General features: G+C 44.5%; 1 protein-coding gene across 1 annotated transcript; it reads left to right on the plus strand.

The window, feature by feature from the left end:
• The first annotated feature begins 1704 nt into the window (after window positions 1–1704).
• On the plus strand, window positions 1705–19841 carry commd4 (COMM domain containing 4). The gene is made up of 8 exons (XM_072553092.1): window positions 1705–1775; window positions 5302–5373; window positions 7400–7465; window positions 11766–11805; window positions 13498–13617; window positions 16014–16094; window positions 16609–16785; window positions 17666–19841. Exons 1-8 carry the CDS (start codon window positions 1773–1775, stop codon window positions 17704–17706), a joined length of 600 nt encoding a protein of 199 aa, XP_072409193.1. The 5' UTR covers window positions 1705–1772; the 3' UTR covers window positions 17707–19841.
• Window positions 19842–21203: the final 1362 nt, after the last annotated feature.

The raw sequence follows: 21203 nt of genomic DNA on the forward strand, positions 1-21203 counted from the left end.
GGGTCAGGATATGGGACAGGAGTGGTCTTTACATCAGAAAGTTGAATTTGCAATCTGTGGTGGTCCTTTTCACATCGGAAACTCCCTCCCCTGCTTATAGCAGGAGGACAAGCTTGGGACACGCACAAACACACACACACACGTGACACTGCATTGTCAGATCGTGTGCCGGCAGACTCACTAAATAAATTCAAAAACAGAAACAGAAATTGCTGGAAAAGCTCATGTCTTTTAAAATCTCTCTCCTCTCACCTTAAAAATGAGAAGAGGTGGAAGTGCTGGTGTTGGACTGGGATGGACTTGATGAAGGAGCAGTACCCTGAAAGCTTGTGATTTCAAATAAACCCAACTGGACTATAGGCTGGTGTCGCGTGACTTCTGGCCTTAAAAATGTGCCCCCTCATCTTGAAATCTCCCACCCTAGGGAAAAGGTTCATAACATCAGAACTAGGAGCAGGAGTGGGTCATCTGTCCCATCAAGCCTGCTCCGCCATTCAATATGATCATGGTTGATCTTTTTGTGACCTCAACTCCACTTACCCATCCTCTCACCGTATTTCTTAATTCCTTTATTGTTAAAAAAAACTCTTAAGCTTTAAAAACGCTTACTGAAGTAGCGTCATTGGGCAAGGGTTTCCATAGAATTACAACCCTGCCTTCTCAGTTCAATCCTAACAGTTAAAAATATCACACAACACCAGGTTATAGTCCAACAGGTTTATTTGGAAGCACTAGCTTTTGAAGTTCTGCTCCTTCTTCAGGTGGTTGTGCACAGAACGGGGTGTGGGGAGTGAGGGTGGGGAATGGGGATTGAGGGTGGGGAGTGGGGAGTGAGGGGGGAAATGGGGAGTAAGAGGGGAGCAGGCAGTGGAGAGTAAGGGGAGAATGGGCAGTGGGAGGGAACATGGAGTGAGGGGGGAACAGAGAGTGAGGGGGGGAACGGGAAGTGAGGGGGGAATGGGGAGTGGGGGGATGAGTGGAGAGGGCAAGGGGGAATGGGGAGTAAGGGAGGAACGGGCAGTGGAGAGTGGGGGTAGGGGGTAGGGGGTAGGGGGTGGGGAATGAGGAGTGAGGTGAGAATGGGCAGTGGGAGGGAACATGAAGTGAGGGCGGAACAGGGTGTGAGGGGGAAACGGGAAGTGGGGGGGGAATGGGGAGTGGGGGGGTGAGGAGTGGGGAGAGGGAGGGGGAATGGGGAGTAAGGGAGGAACGGGCAGTGGAGAGTGGGGATGGGGAATGAGGAGTGAGGGGGGGAACAGGGAGTGAGGTGATGGGGAGCAGCACTCCGAAAGCTAGTGTGCTTCCAATTAAACCCGTTGGACTATAACCTGGTGTTGTGTGATTTTTTTTTAAACATTGTCCACCCCAGTCCATCACCTCCACATCCACATCATCCCTGACAAGGCGACCCTTCCTCAGAGCTGAACAAAATCAGCTCTTTTATTGTGTTTCTGACTGCCAGGTCTTTGGAGGGGGAGGAAGGGGGCGTCTATTTTGTTCGGTGGGTGCTGCTGTTGTGGGTGAACCTTGACATTCGAGTGGTGGGTTTTTAAAAACATTTTTTTTAAAAATGTAGTTTTTTGTGCTGCCAGGAGGAGCAGATTGAAACACCAGGGAAAGCTCCTGGTCGGCCAGTGGGGTGGGTGTGTGAGTGGGAGTGGGAGAGAGGGCCTTTCCCAGGGAAAGCCGCTGGTCGGCCCACAGCCTGTGCTCAGCTGATTGAGACAGAAGGTGCCCCGAGGGTGGGGAAGGGAGTGCGGCCTGGAGTCACCATGGTGAGTGTGACCCAGCTCAGGGCAGACACAGAGGGGAGGGGGAGGAAGGAGGGAGCCTGACCCCCTTAGACCCACTCGCTGCTAAAGGCCGCTCAGCCCATCTGAGGGATAGCAGGGAGGGGTGGGGCTGGGCTTCTTACCCCCCCCCCTCCTCCTCCCCCCCAAATAACAACCAGAGTGAGTACAGTACAGGGACAGGCCCTTCGGCCCACTCAGCCCCCTTCTCTAAACTAGCAACCCTTTACAAGGGAGGGAGGGGCTATAGCTGGGCTGGGATAGACTGGTTGGATTGATGGCCCGAAGGGCTGAATGGCCCACCCCCTGCCCCCTTTTCTCCATTTGCCCCCGCGCTGTCCCATCTGTTTCACACCCCCCCACTCTGACCAGCTGCTCCTTGAACGTTGCTCCCCACCTTTCTTTCTCTGTTTCCCCCTTACCCCATCCTCCCTTCACCCCCTCATTCCTCTCCCCCTCCCCCTCACCATCTCCTCCCCTCTCCCCCCGAGTGTGTGTGTGCGTGCGCGCGCACCTGGATCTGTGTGTGTCTGCGTGTGCCCAGGTTTTGTGTTTCGGGCACTGTGTGTGTGCGTGTGTGCGCCTGGGTATGTGTGTTGGCACTGTGTGTGCGTGCGCGCGCCTGGCACTGTGTGTGTGTGTGTGTGTGCACGTGCTTGCGTGAGCCCAGGTTTGTGTGTTGGGCACTGTGTGTGTGCGCGTGCGCACCTGGGTTTGTGTGTCAGGCACTGTGTGTGCGCGCGCGCGAGCACCTGGGTTTGTGTGTCGGCACTATGTGTGCGCGCGTGCACCTGGGTTTGTGTGTCGGCACTGTGTGTGCGCGCGCATGCACCTGGGTTTGTGTGTCGGCACTGTGTGCGCGCGCATGCACCTGGGTTTGTGTGTCAGTACTGTGTGTGCGCGCACACCTGGGTTTGTGTGTCAGCACTGTGTGTGCGCGCGCGCGCGCACCTGGGTTTGTGTGTCAGGCACTGTGTGTGCGCGTGTGCACCTGGGTTTGTGCGTCAGGCACTGTGTGTGCGCGTGTGCACCTGGGTTTGTGTGTCAGGCACTGTGTGTGCGCGTATGCACCTGGGTTTGTGTGTCAGGTACAGTGTGCACGCACACGCGCATGTGCCCAGGTTTGTATTTTGGGCAGTGTGTGTGTGTCGGGCACTGTGTGTGTGTGTGCGCGCGCGCACCTGGGTTTGTGTGTCAGGCACTGTGTGTGCGCGCGCGCACCTGGGTTTGTGTGTCGGGCACTGTGTGTGTTCGCACGTGCCCAGGTTTGTATGTCGGGCATTGTGTGCATCTGCACACACCCGGGTTTATGTGTCGGGCACTGTTTGTGTGTGTGTGCGCCCGTGCGCGCCGGGCTTCGTATGTCGGGCAGGTGTGTGTCTGGTGGGCTGTGTACCTTAGTTTTGTTATAAATAAATGGTCATCTGCCCTTGAGTTTGAATGTTCACGGTGATCATGTTTTGTCTGTGTATATAGATTGTTTTTGTGTTGAAAGTGCTGTACAGTCATCTAGAATCTAGCTTTTATGGCACTAAAATGTATGCATTTTGTCAGTTTTCCTGTTAACAGAAGTCAGTTTTGTTTTTCATCAGCTAAGTTGTCATTTTGTGCAACTTTGAAAAATTATGGTAGGTGGGACGTCTGAAATGCAAATGTGCTATTGCAGCTTATTTTAAAGAAATATTGCCTCTGTTGTTTAGTTTTTTTTGTGTGGCTAATTTAGTTCCTAACAGGACATGCACCAAAATATTTAGAATAAAGTTCTGGGCAGGTTCAATGACTTCAGTTTGTCTGACAGACAATTTTGGGTGTTGTCATGATATGTGATCTAGTAGTAATTTTCAAAATGGAATTGGATGTACACCAAAGGTGGAAATTGCTGGGAAAACCAGAGCAGAGCAGAATGTGACTCAATGGATAATCGCTTTAGATAGGTTGAATGGCCTTCTGTGCTTGTAGATATTTTTAATGCACCTCTCCAAGCATGTTATGATAAACCTCCTGAAGTAGGTGGGAGCTGTGCCAGGGGCCTTCTGACCTTGAGGTAGGGACACTACCACTATACTAGAAGATCTGCTCCTCCTATACTCTTATGGCTGTGAGCTCCCTAGCTCTTCTGTAATGTCTTTCACTTACTTCAACTCCCATTGCTGCATTTGCGGTTACTTTAGTGGACCCTTAATACATGATCGATAACAATGCATTTTCGGAACCACAGTTAAAAACTTTAGAGCACAGACCCCTGTAACATGCTTAAATTATTCCTTACACTTTGAGCCTTGGGTTACACAATCAGTAGTGTGCAGACACAATAACCATTAGATTCTCTTTTTTTTACCCCCTGCCTCTGGCTTTGTATTTTCAGTCTGTTCTCAATTCCATTCAGCCTTTCTGAATTATTCCAGCTTCCCAAACTGTCGAGATTCCTGCAAAATGTTATTCCTTATGCCTAACCCCATCAATGTAAACAGTTCCGTAAATGCCAACAGTAAAGCCTCAACTTACCAACAACAGAAACATTTATGAAGTAGGGTACCTAAAATTCACAATATCAGGAACAATATACACAAATCCATTTATCTGATCGGGCTAGATGAAGTAACACAATCAACAACTTTCTGATCCAGCTCCCCCTTAAGTACATTTACATTATTGACTATGAGATTTCGAGTGTCCATCTAAATAGTTCCTAAATGTCTTAAGAGTTTCCATCTGTACCACCCTTTTAGACATAGAGTTCCAGATACTGACCCTCTCACTATAGAAGAAATCCTAAAATCCCCTCCTCACTGTAGAACTGGGCTCCTGGATATTAAACCCTCAAGTTTACAAAATTGAGGGGCATGGATAGGGTAAATAGGCAAAGCCTTTTCCCTGGGATTGGGGAGTCCAGAAGTAGAGGGCATAGGGTGAGAGGGGAAAGATATAAAAGAGACCTATGGGGCAACTTTTTCACGTAGAGGGTGGTATGTGTATGGAATGAGCTGCCAGAGGAAGTGTTGGAGGCTGGTACAATTACAACATTTAAGAGCCATTTGGACGGGTATATGAACAGGAAGCGTATGCAGGGATATGGGCTGGGTGCTGGCAGGTGGGACTAGATTGGATTGGGATAACTGGTCGGCATGGACGGGTTGGACCGAAGGGTCTGTTTCCATGCTGTCCATCTCTATGACTCTACTAAAGGAAGTGTTTCTCTTTGTCTATCCTGTCCATGCCCCTCAGAACTTGTACACCTCAATCAGGTTTCCCCGAGCCTTCTCTGCTGTAAGGAAACAATAGGTCACCCCTCATCCTTCCAGAGAAGATAGGCCTCAGCCTCTCCATTCCTGACAGTCAGACGCTATAATGTATTTTTCTGTTGTTTTCTTGCTGCCTATTCAAAATATCTTCAAATTGTTCAAGTGATCTATTGCAAAGTAAATGTTTGCATTTAAGTTTGGTGTTTTGTCATCTGACATGTGTATGATGTAGACAGAGAGAGACACTAACGTCATCTTTTATTTTGCAGAGGTTCCGTTTCTGTGGTGACCTGGACTGTCCTGACTGGGTTCTGGCAGAGATCAGCACCTTGGCAAAACTAGTTGAGTGTCAAACCTTACCCATGTCCGAATGCTGTTATGCTTCAGGCACTGTCCCATCAATTGCACGAGGGGAATAGTCTTTACTGTGGCTACTTACAGCTAATGCCAACATTTTGCGGAGTTCTTCCCATCAGATTGATACACCAAGTAGTTGACCATTGACAGAGCCATACTGCACAGAAACAGACTCTTCAATTCAACCAGTCCGTGCTGACCATGATCCCAAACTAAACTAGTCCCACCTGCCTGCTCCTGGCCCATATCCCTCCAAACCTTTCCTATTCATGTACTTATCCAAATGTTTTTTAAACATTGTAATTGTATCCACATCTACCGTTTCCTCAGGAAGTTCACACATGAACCACCCCCTGTGTAAAAAAAATTTGCCCCTCATGTCTTTTTAAAATCTGTCTCGTCTCACCTTAAAAATGTGCCCCTGAGTCTTGAAATCTCCCACCTGAGGGAAAGACAACCACCATTAACTCTAACTGTACACCTCACAGTTTTATAAACTTCTATCAGGTCGCCTGTCAAACTCCAGTGAAAAAATGTTCCGGCCTTTTATTATAACTCAAACCCTCCATTCCTGTCAACACCCTGATAAATCTCTTCTGAGCCCTCTCCAGCTTAATAATGTCCTTCCATCTTCTATGATGTTTTGTTGCAGATGATCAGTTTCAAAGTAGTTTGTTTCCATGTGGTAATGTTTGGAGCAGGGCTACTATTTGGGAAGGTGACCTTCCTGATTTCACTGCGGGATGGCTCCAACATGAAAATTTGTGCAGATTCCTTAATCAGAAGAAAGATTTTCTCTGACTTTCAGCTTATCATTTTAAACGTATCAATTAGATCATTCCTCAGCTTTCTAAACTTAAGCCGATGCAATCTCAATTTGTACAGCCCCTCCTTGTCATTCTACCCTTTAGACCTGGTGCCAGTCCCAGAACTGAGAACATTATGTCTCTGTCTTTGAGCAAGGTCTCTGTATAACTGACGCTTCACTTGCTCCCCTTTGTTTCCCAAATCTTATTCAAGCTGAAAAGTGACACATGAATTAAAATACTAAAATCACACATACTCTAACTGTGCAGATGCACACTTTGGTAAATGATAATATTGACAAATTCATACTTGGAAATGGGGAGGTGGTAATAGTAATGTCACTGGACTAATAATCTAGACTGGATTAGTGGTGCTGGAAGAGCACAGCAGTTCAGGCAGCATCCAACGAGCAGCAAAATCAACGTTTCGGGCAAAAGCCCTTCCCGAAACGTTGATTTCGCTGCTCGTTGGATGCTGCCTGAACTGCTGTGCTCTTCCAGCACCACTAATCCAGTATTTGATTTTCAGCATCTGCAGTCATTGTTTTTACCTTAATAATCCAGACTCCCAGGCTAATGTTCTGAGGCTGTGGGTTCACCTCGCACCCTGACAGATGGTGAAATTTGAATTCAATTTAAAAAAAGGAATTAAAAGCAAAAGCCTAATGGCAATTACTGTTAAAATCCAAAAAAGAACTGCAGATGCTGTAAATCAGAAGCAAAAACAGAAGTTGCTGGAACTCAGAACAGAAGGGTCACTGGATCTGAAATGTTAACTCTGATTTCTCTGCACAGACGCTGCCAGACTTGCTGAGCTTTTCCAGCAACTTCTGTTTTTGTTTCTTGCATCTACTGTTGATTGTTATTTTATGAAAAACCCATCTGGTTTACTAATGTCCTTCAGGGAAGGAAGCTGCCATCCTTACCTGGTCTGGCCTACATGTGACTCCAGACCCACAGCAATGTGGTTGACTTTCAACTGCCCTTTGGGCAATTAGGGATGGGCAATAAATGCTGGCCTAGCCCGCGACACCATCGCATGCATGAGTTTTAAAAGAAATGTCACAACCTCACTTATTTCAGTCTGTCATTTCTGCATCCAGCAATTTCTTACTCATGGGAGAATGCATAATCAAGCATGATTTAAGAGTTACCTTTTTGCTTGTACACCTCTTCTTAAAAAAGTCTTTGATTTCTCTTCTAGTCTTCAGTGAAAGTGAAATTGCTCTGTGTCCAGGTACTGAAAGACCTGCTGGGAGATGGAATTGATGTAAGTTTAAAAAGCATTATAATAGATTTGCTATGGTCTTATAAGGACCGCATTAATATCAGCACAGCCGGTCAGGCAGCTTCCCAGAAGCAGGAGAGTCGACGTTTCGAGCATAAGCCCTTCATCAGGAATTCTCTTCATCACCCAGCGTCTGCAGTCCTCACTTTCTCCTCATCTGTATCACACAGGAGAATACGTTTATGGGTTTTTTATGCTATGATTTTAAACACCTTTTTTCTCCCCCTTCTCACCATCTCCCACTTTAGTGGTTACAAAGGGACAGAGAGTTTGTCTTGCAAGGAGAGGTTGAGCAGGTTGGGTTTATACACATTGGCGTTCAGAAAACATGAGAGGTGACCTTTTGAGACATAAGATTCCAAGGGACCTTGACAGGACAGACTCTTGAGTTTTCCTTTATTGAAAAATCTAGGGCATAGTTTCAGAATAAGGTATCTCTGATTTAAGACACAAATGAGGATTTTAAAAAAAAAATCTCTGAGGATTGTGAGGGTTTGGAATTCTTTCTCCAGACAGTGGTGCAATGAATAAATTCAGGCCTGAATTAAACAGATTTTTGATTGACAAGGGAGTTAAGGGTTACGGAAAGTAGGAAGGAAGGTCACATCAGATCAGCTACAATCTTATTCCATGGTGAAGCAAGCTTGAGGGGCCTATGGTAGTCATGATTTGGAGATGGCGGTGTTGGACTGGGGTGTGCAAAGTTAAAAATCACACAACACCAGGTTGTAGTCTGACAGGTTTAATTGGAAGCACTAGGTTGTGCCACCTAATGAAGGAGCGGTGCTCCGAAAGCTAATGCTTCCAAATAAACCTATTGGACTATAACCTGATGTGTGATTTTTGACTTTGAAGGGCTTAGTTCTTCTCCTGTTTGTTTTTATGTAAAACCTGCCATAGGTCAACATAGCCTCCTAACCTTTCACAGCCTCTACTATTCGAGTTTCACCCAACTCCGAGTGTATTTCGCTGAGGAACTCTCGGCAAACAGGAGGAAGCAGGGGACATTTGCCAGGTTTTGTCTCACCCTGGAGGAGACCACTTGCTGTGAATCTCCAGGTTAGCAAAGGAAACGTGGAGGATGTCTGATCAGAAAGTGTAACAGCAATAGGTAAAGCGACTGCTCAAGCTCAGTACTGTCGGCTCAGCTATAACGTGGTAATTCCGTTCTCGTGCAACCCCCGTGTTATAAGAAAATTGCGTAATAGCAGCTCCATTTGAACTAATGGGGCTGGCATCACATTATACCCAATACTTTAAAAGTTTGTGCTGTAAAAATAGTGTGCCCAATTCATCAATTGTGTGACAGTGAGTTTGCATTAACAAAACACGTGTTATAGCAGATATAGCGTTCAAGACAGACACCGATCGAAAACCGGACATTAAAGGATATGGGAATACCGTGGGAAAATGGCGTTGAGGTGGATCGGCCATAATATGGAATGCCATATGGCCCCTGCTCCTATATTCATAATAACAATTCAGTGCTTTGTAATCACTTTCCTGCCGATTGTAAATTCTTTTAAATAACCGTTCAGACATACACCTTGGGAGCAGATGGAGCTTGAACCTGGGCATTCTGGCCCACGGGTGGGGACGTTACCACTGTACCACAAGAGCGCTTCAGTAGTAAGTTCAGCCAATGGTTCACCACTGGACTGCCATTGTAAAGGCAGGAATGTACATGATGTGCAACAAAATACGTAGGTGAACGAGTGGAGAGTGCCATGCTCCTGGGAGTGGTCATTCACAACAATTGGACTCTTCATGTGGACCCACTGGTCACAAAGGCCCAACAATGTCTCTTCTAACTCAGGCAGCTGAGGAAATTTGGCATGATGGGGAATACCTTTGCCAACTTTTATAGGTGGACCATCGAGAGCATTCTGTCTGGATGTATCACTTCCTGGCATAGGAGAATGTGAGGTCTGCAGATGCTGGAGATCAGAGTCGAGAGTTTGTTGCTGGAAACGCACACCAGATCAGGCAGCATCCGAGGAGCAGGTGAGTTGACATTTCACCCTTCGGCCCGAAACGTTGATTTTCCTGCTCCTCGGATGCTGCCTGACCTGGTGTGCATTTCCAGCAATACAGAATCGACTTACTACCTGGTATGGCAACTGTACCATTCAAGATCGGAGACGGTTACAGAGATTGGTGAACTCAGCCCAGACAATCACAAAGGCCAACCTCCCATCTATAGAATCCATCTACTAGGCCCGTTGTCAAGGAAAGGCCGCCAGCATTCTCAAAGATCCATCCCACCCTGGCAATGCTTTTCTACAACCTCTACCATCGGGGAGAAGGTACAGAAGCCTGAACACACGCACCAGCCGGTTTTGTAACAGTTTCTACTCTACTGTTGTTAGAATACTGAATGCGCTCACAAACTCTTACCATTTGCCTGTACAGATGTGCAGGTCAGGTGAATTGGCCACGCTAAATTGCCTGTAGTGTTAGGTAAGGGGTAAATGTAGGGGTATGGGTGGGTTGCGCTTCGGCGGGGCGGTGTGCACTTGTTGGGCCGAAGGGCCTGCTTCCACACTGTAAGTAATCTAATCTAATCTACAGTGTACCTGTGTTTTTGTTTTTGTCGCTGTTTACCTATTATTTACTTATCTATACTATTTAACTCTGATCTGCTTGTATTGCTCACAAGACAAAGCTTTTCACTGTGCCTCGGTACATGTGACAATAAATTCAATTCAATACAAGTTTTGCAAGCTTGGGCCTTGACTCAGATCTTGTACATGTTCCTGTAAGCGAGAAAGGATCAAGGCAAAAGATGGAAAATTATAGGCCAATCAGCTTAACCTCGGTTGTTGGTAAAATTCTAGAATCCATCATTAAGGATGAGGTTTCTAAATTCTTGGAAGAGCAGAGTCTGATTAGAACAAGTCAACATGGATTTAGTAAAGGGAGGTCATGCCTGACAAACCTGTTGGAATTTTTTGAAGAGGTAACAAGTAGGTTAGACCAGGGGAACCCAGTGGATGTGGTCTATCTGGACTTTCAAAAGGCCTTTGATAAGGTGCCACACGGGAGACTGCTGAGCAAGGTGAGGGCCCATGGTGTTCGAGGTGAGCTGCTGGGATGGATTGAGGATTGGCTATCTAACAGAAGGCAGAGAGTTGGGATAAAAGGTTCTTTTTCAGAATGGCAGCCGGTGACGAGCGGTGTCCCGCAGGGTTCAGTGCTGGGGCCACAGCTGTTCGCATTATATATTAATGATTTGGATGAGGGAACCGGGGGCATTCTAGCGAAGTTTGCCGATGATACAAAGTTAGGTAGACAGGCAGGTAGTACTGAGGAAGTGGGGAGGCTACAGAAGGATCTAGACAGGTTGGGAGAGTGGTCCAGGAAATGGCTGATGGAATTTAACGTGAGCAAGTGCGAGGTCTTGCACTTTGGCAAAAAGAATATAGGAATGGACTACTTTCTAAATGGTGAGAAACTTAATAAAGCCAAAGCACAAAGGGATCTGGGAGTGCTAGTCGAGGATTCTCTAAAGGTAAACATGCAGGTTGAGTCTGTGATTAAGAAAGCGAATGCAATGTTGTCTCTTATCTCAAGAGGGTTGGAATATAAAAGCAGAGATGTACTACTAAGACTTTATAAAGCTCTGGTTAGGCCCCATTTGGAGTACTGTGTCCAGTTTTGGTCCCCACACCTCAGGAAGGACATACTGGCACTGGAACGTGTCCAGCGGAGATTCACACGGATGATCCCTGGAATGACAGGTCTAGCATATGAGGAACGGCTGAGGATACTGGGATTGTATTCGTTGGAGTTTAGAAGATTAAGGGGAGATCTAATAGAGACGTACAAAATAATACATGGCTTTGAAAAGGTGGATGCTAGAAAATTGTTTCTGTTAGGCGAGGAGACTAGGACCCGTGGACACAGCCTTAGAATTAGAGGGGGTCATTTCAGAACGGAAATGCGGAGACATTTCTTCAGCCAGAGAGTGGTGGGCCTGTGGAATTCATTGCCACGGAGTGCAGTGGAAGCCGGGACGCTAAATGTCTTCAAGGCCGAGATTGATAGGTTCTTGTTGTCTAGAGGAATTAAGGGCTACGGGGAGAATGCTGGCAAGTGGAGCTGAAATGCGCATCAGCCATGATTGAATGGCGGAGTGGACTCGATGGGCCGAATGGCCTTACTTCCACTCCTATGTCTTATGGTCTTATGGTCTTAAATATTTTGTGAATTTATTTTGCATTAACAATAAATCCCACATTGTATTAACAATCATGTGTTATCTGTTGTCTCTCCCCTTTAGTATGAGAAAGTTGCAAAGCTCACTTCAGATGCTAAGTTTGGTAAGTCTGTGTAAATTTCTGTGCATATTGTCCACTCCAATTTTGCAATGCTTAAAAATGTGCTTTGAAAATATGCTGCACTTGCAAACATAATGCTGCATCACATTATATTGTTAAACAGTAAATGCATTAGGTGAAAAAATGTTACTCAATGTCTGGTTGATGTGACAATGCAAAAGGAAAAGGAGAGTTACACAAAAATGTAACATTGTGCATGATCTGAAGGCAGTTTACAGCAATGAAGTAGTTTTGAACGGTAGTCACTGTTGTAAAGCATGAAACACTGCAAACGCCCCCAAAACAAAGAGTGATAATGATTAGATAAGTTCTTTTTGTGATTGTAAGTAAGGAATAAATATTGGCTAGAACATTGGGGATATAACTCTCCTATTTTTTGAATTGGTGCCAGTTACATTAAAAATAAATGTTCTTAATTCATTCATGAGATTGAGGGCATTGCTGGCTATGTCTGCATTTACTGCCCATTGCTAACTGCCCCCCAGAGGGTGGTAAGAGTCAACCACATTACTGTGGGTCTGGAGTCCCATGTAGGCCAGATCAGGTAAGGATAGTGGATTCCTTCCCTGAATGATATTAGTGAACCAGATGGATTCCTTCCTGATAGTTGACAGTGGATTTACAGTCGTCATTAGACTCTTAATTCCAGATTTTCATTGAATACAAATTCAATGTTGCTGGATTCACACCCAGGTCCCCAGAATGTTACCTGGGTCTCTGAATTAACAGTCCAGCAATAATGCCACTAGGCTAATGCCCCCCCCCACCATGAATATTTCTATCCTCCCAGACAGACAAAAGGGGTGTCCGTCTTATGCCTCATCTGAAAGATGGCACTTCTGACAATGCATCAAACCTTCAATGCTACTGTACAACGTCACCCTTGATATTTGCGCTCAACCCTGAAGTGGAATTTGAACCTGGAATCCTGACAGTCCAAGTGCAATTGGGCTGCCAGCTGACTTAGTGACAAACTCTAAATTGTCAGCAGAGTCTAACAGGCCCACACCTAGCCCATCCAACTGTCACATGCATCATTGATTTAACGAACCAATATGTGCATTGAATCGTGGATTTTTGCAGCCCAGTCCGCCCATTGATTCCATGCTAGCTTTTTGACTTCCCCTTTCTCTCTTTAAACATTTCAGACATTTTATCATTGATTCACTTGCTGATCATCCAATCTCTGCACCAGTAATGAGATTTGCAATTAGCACGTGCGTAAAGAAACTGTCACAAACACCAGGTTATAGTCCAACATTTAAAATTAGTGATATCACCTGACAAAGGAGCAGTTTTCTGATTTTAAATAAACCTATTGGACTATAACCTGGTTTTGTGTGATTCTGACTTTGCCCACCCCAGTCCAGCACTGACATCTCCACAGCATAAAGGAACTGATGTACTTGGCTAGAGAAAAGCTGATGCATATCTCCACGTTAATGTGGGAGAGTCTGTATTGAATGAGGATATCGCAAGTGTTGCTTTCTGTTGAGTTTTAAAAACTCCATTTCATAAGTCTCCAATTTTCCTTTCACAATGTGAATTCGCAAAGTCATTTTTATCCCCCGGATTTTCTGTTGCAGAATGAGTACCTATGTAAAGCTGCACACAAGACAGTCAACATTCCTGGAACTAAAGATCAAAGGCTTATTTTTGTATTTCTAATTCCAGAAACCAGTGATATAAAGGCAACCATTGCAGTGCTGAACTTTGTTCTGTCAAGTGCTGCCAAATATGGTGTTGATGGTGAATCGCTATCAAGTGAATTACAACAACTTGGTCTGCCAAAAGGTATTGTTGGTCTACCTGAAGCAATAATAACAATGTTTTGTCATTGTTTAAAACCTGACTTAGCAATTGCCGACAAAAAAATCCTAGAGGAAGTTCATGGTAACCCTCTTGTGAAGAGTGATTATAACGCAGAATGTACTGATCAAGGTGAATAATGCAGGTGCCAATAACAAGGAAGCTCAATAAACGCATGAGGAAGAGAAAAGATGGAGTGAAATAAACAAGGGATGGGTGAAGGCTTGTGTGTTGCCTGGATGAGTTTGGCTGAATAGCCTGTCTCTATGTGTGTTTAATTCATGTAACACCACATATGTACACTTCTCAACTTACAGGATTGATTAGCTGAATTGTCTGGATGGCTGGTTTGAGATGAAGAGTGACATCAATAGCGTGGTTTCAATTCCCACAGCTGCTGAGGTTACCATGAAGTGCTCTCCTCCTCTTCTCTCCTTTCCTGAGGACATAGTGACCCTCAGGTTAAACCACCACCTATCATCCTCTCTAGGGCTATAGTGGCTTTACCTTTGATACTTCACATCTCTTGTCCAAAATGAACTATCACTTGGTGATAAAGCTGCCCTTTTGTTTGTAGAATCCCTAGTCAGTGGAAGCAGGCCATTTGGCCTGTCGAGTCCACACCCACCCACCAAAGAGCTCCCACCCAGACCCACGCCATCCCCCTTATTCTGCATGTCCCATGGCCAATCGAATTAACCTGTGCATCTTTGCATTGTGGGAAAAAAATTGTGCAAACACTGGGAGAATGTGAAAACTCCACACAGACGGTCACCTGAGGTGAAATTGAACCCAGCTCCTTGGTACTGTGAGGCAGCAGTATTAACACTGAGCCACCTTGCTGCCCTAAATGGACCCTAATCATTCCAAGAAATTACTTTGGACCGCTGCTTACTTTTTCCGTCAAGGTGTGCAACTTGTGCTCCTTGAGCTTTCAGTCTGACCAAAGCAATTTTTATAATTGAAAGGTAAAAGTCAAGTCACCATAGACCAGACTGCTGTTTGGAGAGAGACGACTGGTGGTGGTTTAATCTGAGGGTCAGCACGCCTCGGGAAGGAGAGGTTGAGAAGTAGAGTCCTTCATGGTAACTACAGCCGGTGTTTTATCTCGCACGACTATCTTTCTAATTGTTTTGTCTTTAGTGTTGCTGTATGGACTTGTTCTGTTATTTTCACCTTTTTCTTGTTGTACGTTTCCCTACATGTCTTTTTGCCTCCATTATTTGTATAAAAGACAAGGTTTTTTATGTAGGTCTATTGCGTAACACTGATGTTACTTGATTTGATTTAACGTTATTTGATAATTGTACGATTATTTAACCTTATATTGATTATGTCCTTTGATTCTCCCACTTCCAAGTCTTTTTTTGAATGCCTCTAGAACAGTCAGTAAGTTGCCTTTGTCTATACTATACAAATCCATTGTAAGGTGTATTAGAGGCATCAGACAACTTTAATCCAAAGCACGGAGCCATTAGAGAGGAGAACCAAAAGATTGTTGCCTTTTAAAGGGAAACTTCAAGCAGAAGAGGGAGGTGTGGAGAGATAGAGAGGGTATGAAATACAGCTCTTGGAGTTAAACTGTTAAAGGTGTTTTTACCAGCGATGGGACTGAGGAATGACATGGTGGATCCATAGTTAGCGTTGCTGCCTCTCAGCACCAGGGACCTGGGTTCGATTCCAACCTCGGGTGACTGTCCGTGTGGCGTTTGCAAGTTCTCCCCGTCTCTGTGTGTTTCCTCCAGCTGCTCCATTTCAACCCACAGTCCAAAGATGTGCACATTAAGTGCATGGGCAATTGCCCATAGTGTCCAGGGATGTGTAGGCTAGGTGGGTTAGCCATGGGAAATGAAGGGTTACAGGGTTAGGATGGTGGGTCTGGGTGGGATGCTCCTTGGAGGGGCTGAATGGCCTGGATCCACACTGTAGGGCTTCTTTTGATTGAGGGAGAGTAGGTGATGAACAGGAAGACTACAGTCAGAAAAGCCAAGAGTGTAATTGTAAAACTGGAGGAGATTATAGTATTAAAGTGCAGGGATGAGGCCCTTGAAGAGATTTGCACACGAAGTTAAAAACATGAAATATTATAACCTGTCTTTCCATTTGCAAGCTGACCTGTTAATAACTTCCAACTATTTTTTTCTTTCCACTTCACAGCAATGATCAGCCATTAGTTAACAGCAGTTTCAAACCTGGCCTTGCAAAAATGTTTTTTTTTGTGATAAGGTTTTCATGAACGTAATATGTTTTGATTTTTTTTCTTGCCTGTGCACTTTGAAAAGAATGTTCTCAATGTGAAAATTACACCATCCTCTCTAAATAACCTTTGATATTGATTCTTAACTTACCTCCTTAACTGCATCTCATGCTTAACCTTTCAGAACACACCTCTGCACTCTGTAAATCTTATGAAGACAAACAGACTGCCCTTCAGGACAGATTAAAGGAGAGTAGCCTCAGATGTAAGTAGCATCATCCTTTTTTGAGGTTTAATGATAACTTATAGGGACTCACTCCAGTTTAATGCAATGTGAATAAGGTGTTGCCAAACACAACAAAACTTGAGGGAGTGTGTAGAGCACCAAAGTGGCTCAGTGGTTAGCACTGCTGCCTTACAGGGATCCGGGTTCAATTCCACCCTCTGGCATCTGTCTGTTGTAGGGTTTGCACATTTCCCCCCATGTCTGTGTGGGTTTCCTCCGAGTGCTCTGGTTTCTTCCCACAGTCCTAAGATGTGCAGGTTAGGTGGATTGACCATGCTAAATTGCCCACAGTATCCAGGGATGTATAGGTTTGGTGGGTTAGCCTTGGGAAATGCAAGGTTACAGAGATAGGCTGCTGTTTGGGGAGGGGGAGGTCAGTGTGGACTTGATGGGCCGAAAGGCCTGCTTCCACACTATAGGGTTTCAATGATTTTAATTTTCCTTCCCTGTTTTAAACTGTGTGACCCTGACTAGCCTTGTGCTCTGTGTATAGTGAACAAACTAGACTCGGTGTCATGGAGAGTGGACTACACGCTGAGTTCCAGTGAGCTGAAGGAAGTAAATGAACCTGTCGTTCAGCTGAAGATTAATGTTCGGAATGTAGACACGGGCGCTGTGGAGCCCACAGTCATTTCCGTTTCAGCAAACAAGTTTCGAGTCTTACTCACTGGTAGGCCAAGCCTAAGACACATTGTTGGTGGAGGGGGTGGAGTGTGATTTACAAATGTAACTAAACCCATTTTCAAGTTGTGTAAAATCTTTACTTGCTTTGACTGATTACACAGTGTCTCACAAATGCATCCGCTTTGCATCTCTACTCTGACAAATGTGTTGCTGGAAAAGCGCAGCAGGTCAGGCAGCATCCAAGGAGCAGGAGAATCGACGTTTTCTTCAGGAATGAAGAAGGGCTGATGCCCGAAACGTCGATTCTCCTGCTCCTTGGATGCTGCCTGACCTGCTGCGCTTTTCCAGCAACACATTTTTCAGCTCTGATCTCCAGCAGCTGCAGTCCTCGCTTTCTCCTCGTTGATCTTCTACTCTGCACAATACCAATCAAATGGTCAGATATTTAATGTCTGCCTTTAACGTTCTAATTCTCTCTTTTCTCAAATCCCTCCAATGGCCTCCCTCCCTCCCTCACTATCTCTGTAACCTGCGGGTACACTTTTTTTTTGAGATTAGGTCCCACCAAAACCGTCGTCTTGTGCATCCACAGACTAGTTGAACCGAAGGGCTGTATCTATGTTCTATAGAGCTATGATTTCCTTTGGCACACAGCTGGCTGTATGCCTTGAGCCACCGGGTTCCTAAGCTCTGAAATTACTCCCACGATTGTCCTTGCCTTTCCGTCTCTCTCATCTCCAACATGATTCTCCTTAAAACCTACCTCTTCCAACAAGCTTTAGGTCAGCTATGTTTAGGCTTCGATGTCAATCTCTGATTACATCTTGTGGGGTAGCTTAGAATCTGTGATAGGCAATATATAAATGCACGTTGTTAGTAGATTTGATTATGGCTGATGGTTTCTTTTGTTCTTCTTTCCTGCTCAGAACTCAAACAAGCACAAGTACTGATGAATTCTTTGAATTAAACAATGTTATACATTGATCAACTTCTGTAGTAGCTTTGGGCTTGCTGGATTTACAGGAAACTGGAGAGACAGAGGTGGATAAGCTGATATATTTAAACAAAATGAACAATGACTCTTGTTTGCGCTCTGTTGAGAAGGTTCGTCAGGTTGTGGATCACGTGGTTTTTAAACGTTTGATTTAGTAATTCCTGCAAACATCGCCAGAAAGGTGGTTGTGTTCGGAGCCTGAATTCAAGTCTTGATGAAGCACTTTCTAGAGAATGAGTCTGTTTGTAATGGTTTAGCTTCTTCAGCACGACAATATCTTGAGACTATCAATGACACAAACTGAACTATCACTGAGAAACATCAATGAGAAATTAATGGCTGTTCACAGCCAATTGAGTCGCTTTGTTGGGCCGCATTCGTTGGATGATCTGACTGAGGTTTGTGTGAGATTGACCAATTAAGGTGCAGTGGATTGAAACATTTTCGCCTCCATTTTCTGTGGATCTTGACTCAAACCCAACTAAAACAACACCGGTGAACGTCTCCTCTCAGCAAGATTGCTGGGGATATTAAGTTGCACATCTTCACACAGCTGGTAGATTCTGTTTATTTATGATGTTGAGAATTGAACAGTTCTGATTTGTGTCTTATCAGGCTGCAGGCCCTGGTACAGGCAATGGAAAAGTCAGTTCATTTCATGAACGTGTGGGGAAATGGAACAGTGGAAGTGGCCTCTTTGTCCGCTGACGAGTATTATTCTTGAGATTTTGAAACTAATCAAGAGCACCGATCATTTTCGTGATGCCAGATTCTTCTCTTTGTAGTTAATAAAAGGTGGAGGTTTGTGTACGTGTCTCTGTCCACTAAGTCCATTTTGACATTCACGTGAAGCTGGATCTAACTGGATCATAAAACCAGGTCACTTCAGTCACAAATCACTTTGGGACATGCAGATACTTGGACAAATGAGGGACCGGATCTGACCTCCAGTTGAAGCGTTTGAGAAAGAAATAAGACCAAGCAAACTGAAGAAAACAGTAAACTTGAAGCCGGTGTACTCTCGAAGGATCAAGGTGTTTGATTCTGGCTGTTTGACATTATGCCTCTGGTTTGTGAATTAGCTTGGAAGTAGATTCCAAGTCCCATGCTTCTGTCTAACCATTGTGGTAACTCGGAGTAAGTTAGCCCAGGGGACAAAAAAACAAGCATAAACTGTGGGAAGAACCATATTTAGAAAAGCTAGTGACTGTTTCCATTTGTCGCGACACATTAGCTGACCACGTTGATTTTCCGAAGCAGCTAAGGCTGGTCAAGACAGTGTGTAAATTGCTCTCTACCCTTTTCCCATATTGTATGGCTGAGTCTAACGAGTTTGCAGGAGTGTTGAAACATCACCCACTTATGGAAGAAATCGCTGCACCAGCTGATGATAACAGAACATCCCAGTTCTCACTCCCACATTGATGAGCAGAAAGATTCATCCGAATTATTTGAGGAGGATTCTCTCCAAAGTAAAATCAGATCCAGCTGGCGTCACAGAGTTGGGTTTGGAAGAATGTTGCGTCTTCTTCACGACAGAGCATCGGTTTTCCAGTACTCTTGGTGTTTCTCTTTGCTGACTTCGACTTTATGACACCAGAGGGCAGAGTCTACATTTTACATCGCAAATAAATAAAGAAAAAGCATCATTTTCCACCACACTTGGAGATCAGCTTGGAATCAGTGGGGCAACCACGTCAAATCTTGAAAGGCAGTCTGATGCAGGGACAATCAGAAGGAGAGACTTGCCAGTGAATTTCAGGGAAAATGTACCTGATAACTTGGAGAATTGTTGCATTGAGTTTTCTGTACCTCCAAGATATTGTGCTGTTTATAACCTTAACTTAGCTCTCAACATCAGAAATGATAATGAGCGTGTCCATTCCACCCACAACATATAGGTGTTGTGAGTCATTGTTTACATGTATATGCCTAATAAAGTTACAAAAGAAACATTTGGGGGATAAATAGTTAAATTTGAAAGTATATGATTTAATTTCAGTTTGTAATATTATATTCTGCTTCCTGAAGAAACCCATGTGACAATATAGCAAAATGACATTGTACCTTTACTTAAATCAGGGACAATAAACAATTCATTATTGAGACTGGTTTGTGTTGCTGTCCAGTTTATGTAACGAGTGTATATACCTTTCATCACAGTCGCAGACCTTTCCAAACACTCATTTTCTCATTGGTTTCTATATGATGTAGAGATTTGTTTTGGGTTGAAGCACTGAGATTAAAGTTTCTTTCAGGTTTTGACATGCAATCTGGGGCCTGAAATAAGTACTGTCCAGCTTAACTAATTGCATAATGTAAACTTAAAAATTGTGAAGATAAAATCTAAAGTTTATCTGAACTGAAGTGTACCTTCGTTCATAATTTTGTGGGTTAATGGCCGAAGGCAAACAGTCATTCGATATGGAAACGGTGGAAGTATTTGTACCTAATTTTCACATAAAAGGAGGTCCCTCAAGCCTGCTTCATTATTTACAGAGGAGCCTCGATTATCCAGCATTCGTTTATCCGAATTTCAGATTATCCGGCAAGATAGCAAGGTCCCGATGCTTGGCTAAACTGTTATCGGACATTTGATTATCCAAACAAAATAGTCCCCGCCCATATCGTTCAGATAATCAAGGCTCCTCTGTAATTAGATCCTGGTTGATCTTAATCTCAAACTGCATTGTCTTACCCTATCTCCTCATCGGTCAGTACTTTTAGTGTCCGCAAATCTAATCATAGAATCCCAACGGTGTGGGTGTAGAGGGGGCAGTCAGTCAGTCACTATGACTCCCTCCACAGCCTGTTGCCTGGACCTGCCTTCTTATTTTGCCAAACTGAGGACATTTTGGATCCCTTGTTTATATCTATTGTTATCTGTGTCTGTGTCTGTGCAGTGACTCAGTAAAGACTTTATTCAATATTTCCACCAGCAGGAAAGCATCCATCTGGCCAGTGAACCAGTAACAAGCAGAAGTCAGAGATAATACTTCTGTCTCTTTTGGGACGTGGTGCTAGACTGCTTCTCCTGCCCCCAAAGGCATCATCAGGTTTGATGCAGCTGCAACATGAGGAACCATAATCTGAAATAACAATGATCACTTTGCTTGCAAATTGGCTGCTGCATCTTCTACATTGCAATAGTGTATTCACGTGGTGATTAATCTTCAATCTTATCCTTTGCAACCCCAATCACTGTTTAAACAGCAACCCCTTTTCTCCACATCCCTAGATAACCTTGCCTAAGCTAAAATACTTTTATTGTGATCACTCCAATTGACAAATTGTCCACCAAGGGAGTGAGAATTCCAGATTCCTTATTTACTAATATGCTACCCTTCTATATTTGTAAAAATACACAAGTTCACGTCTTCCTATATTACACTCACTCACTATAGGTAAGGGAGGCAACGGCCTAGTGCTAATCTTGCAGGTCAGCTAATCTAGATAATGTTCCATGGACC

Source organism: Chiloscyllium punctatum, chromosome 33, assembly GCF_047496795.1.
Source record: "Chiloscyllium punctatum isolate Juve2018m chromosome 33, sChiPun1.3, whole genome shotgun sequence".
In the NCBI taxonomy this organism is placed as follows: Eukaryota; Metazoa; Chordata; class Chondrichthyes; order Orectolobiformes; family Hemiscylliidae; genus Chiloscyllium; species Chiloscyllium punctatum.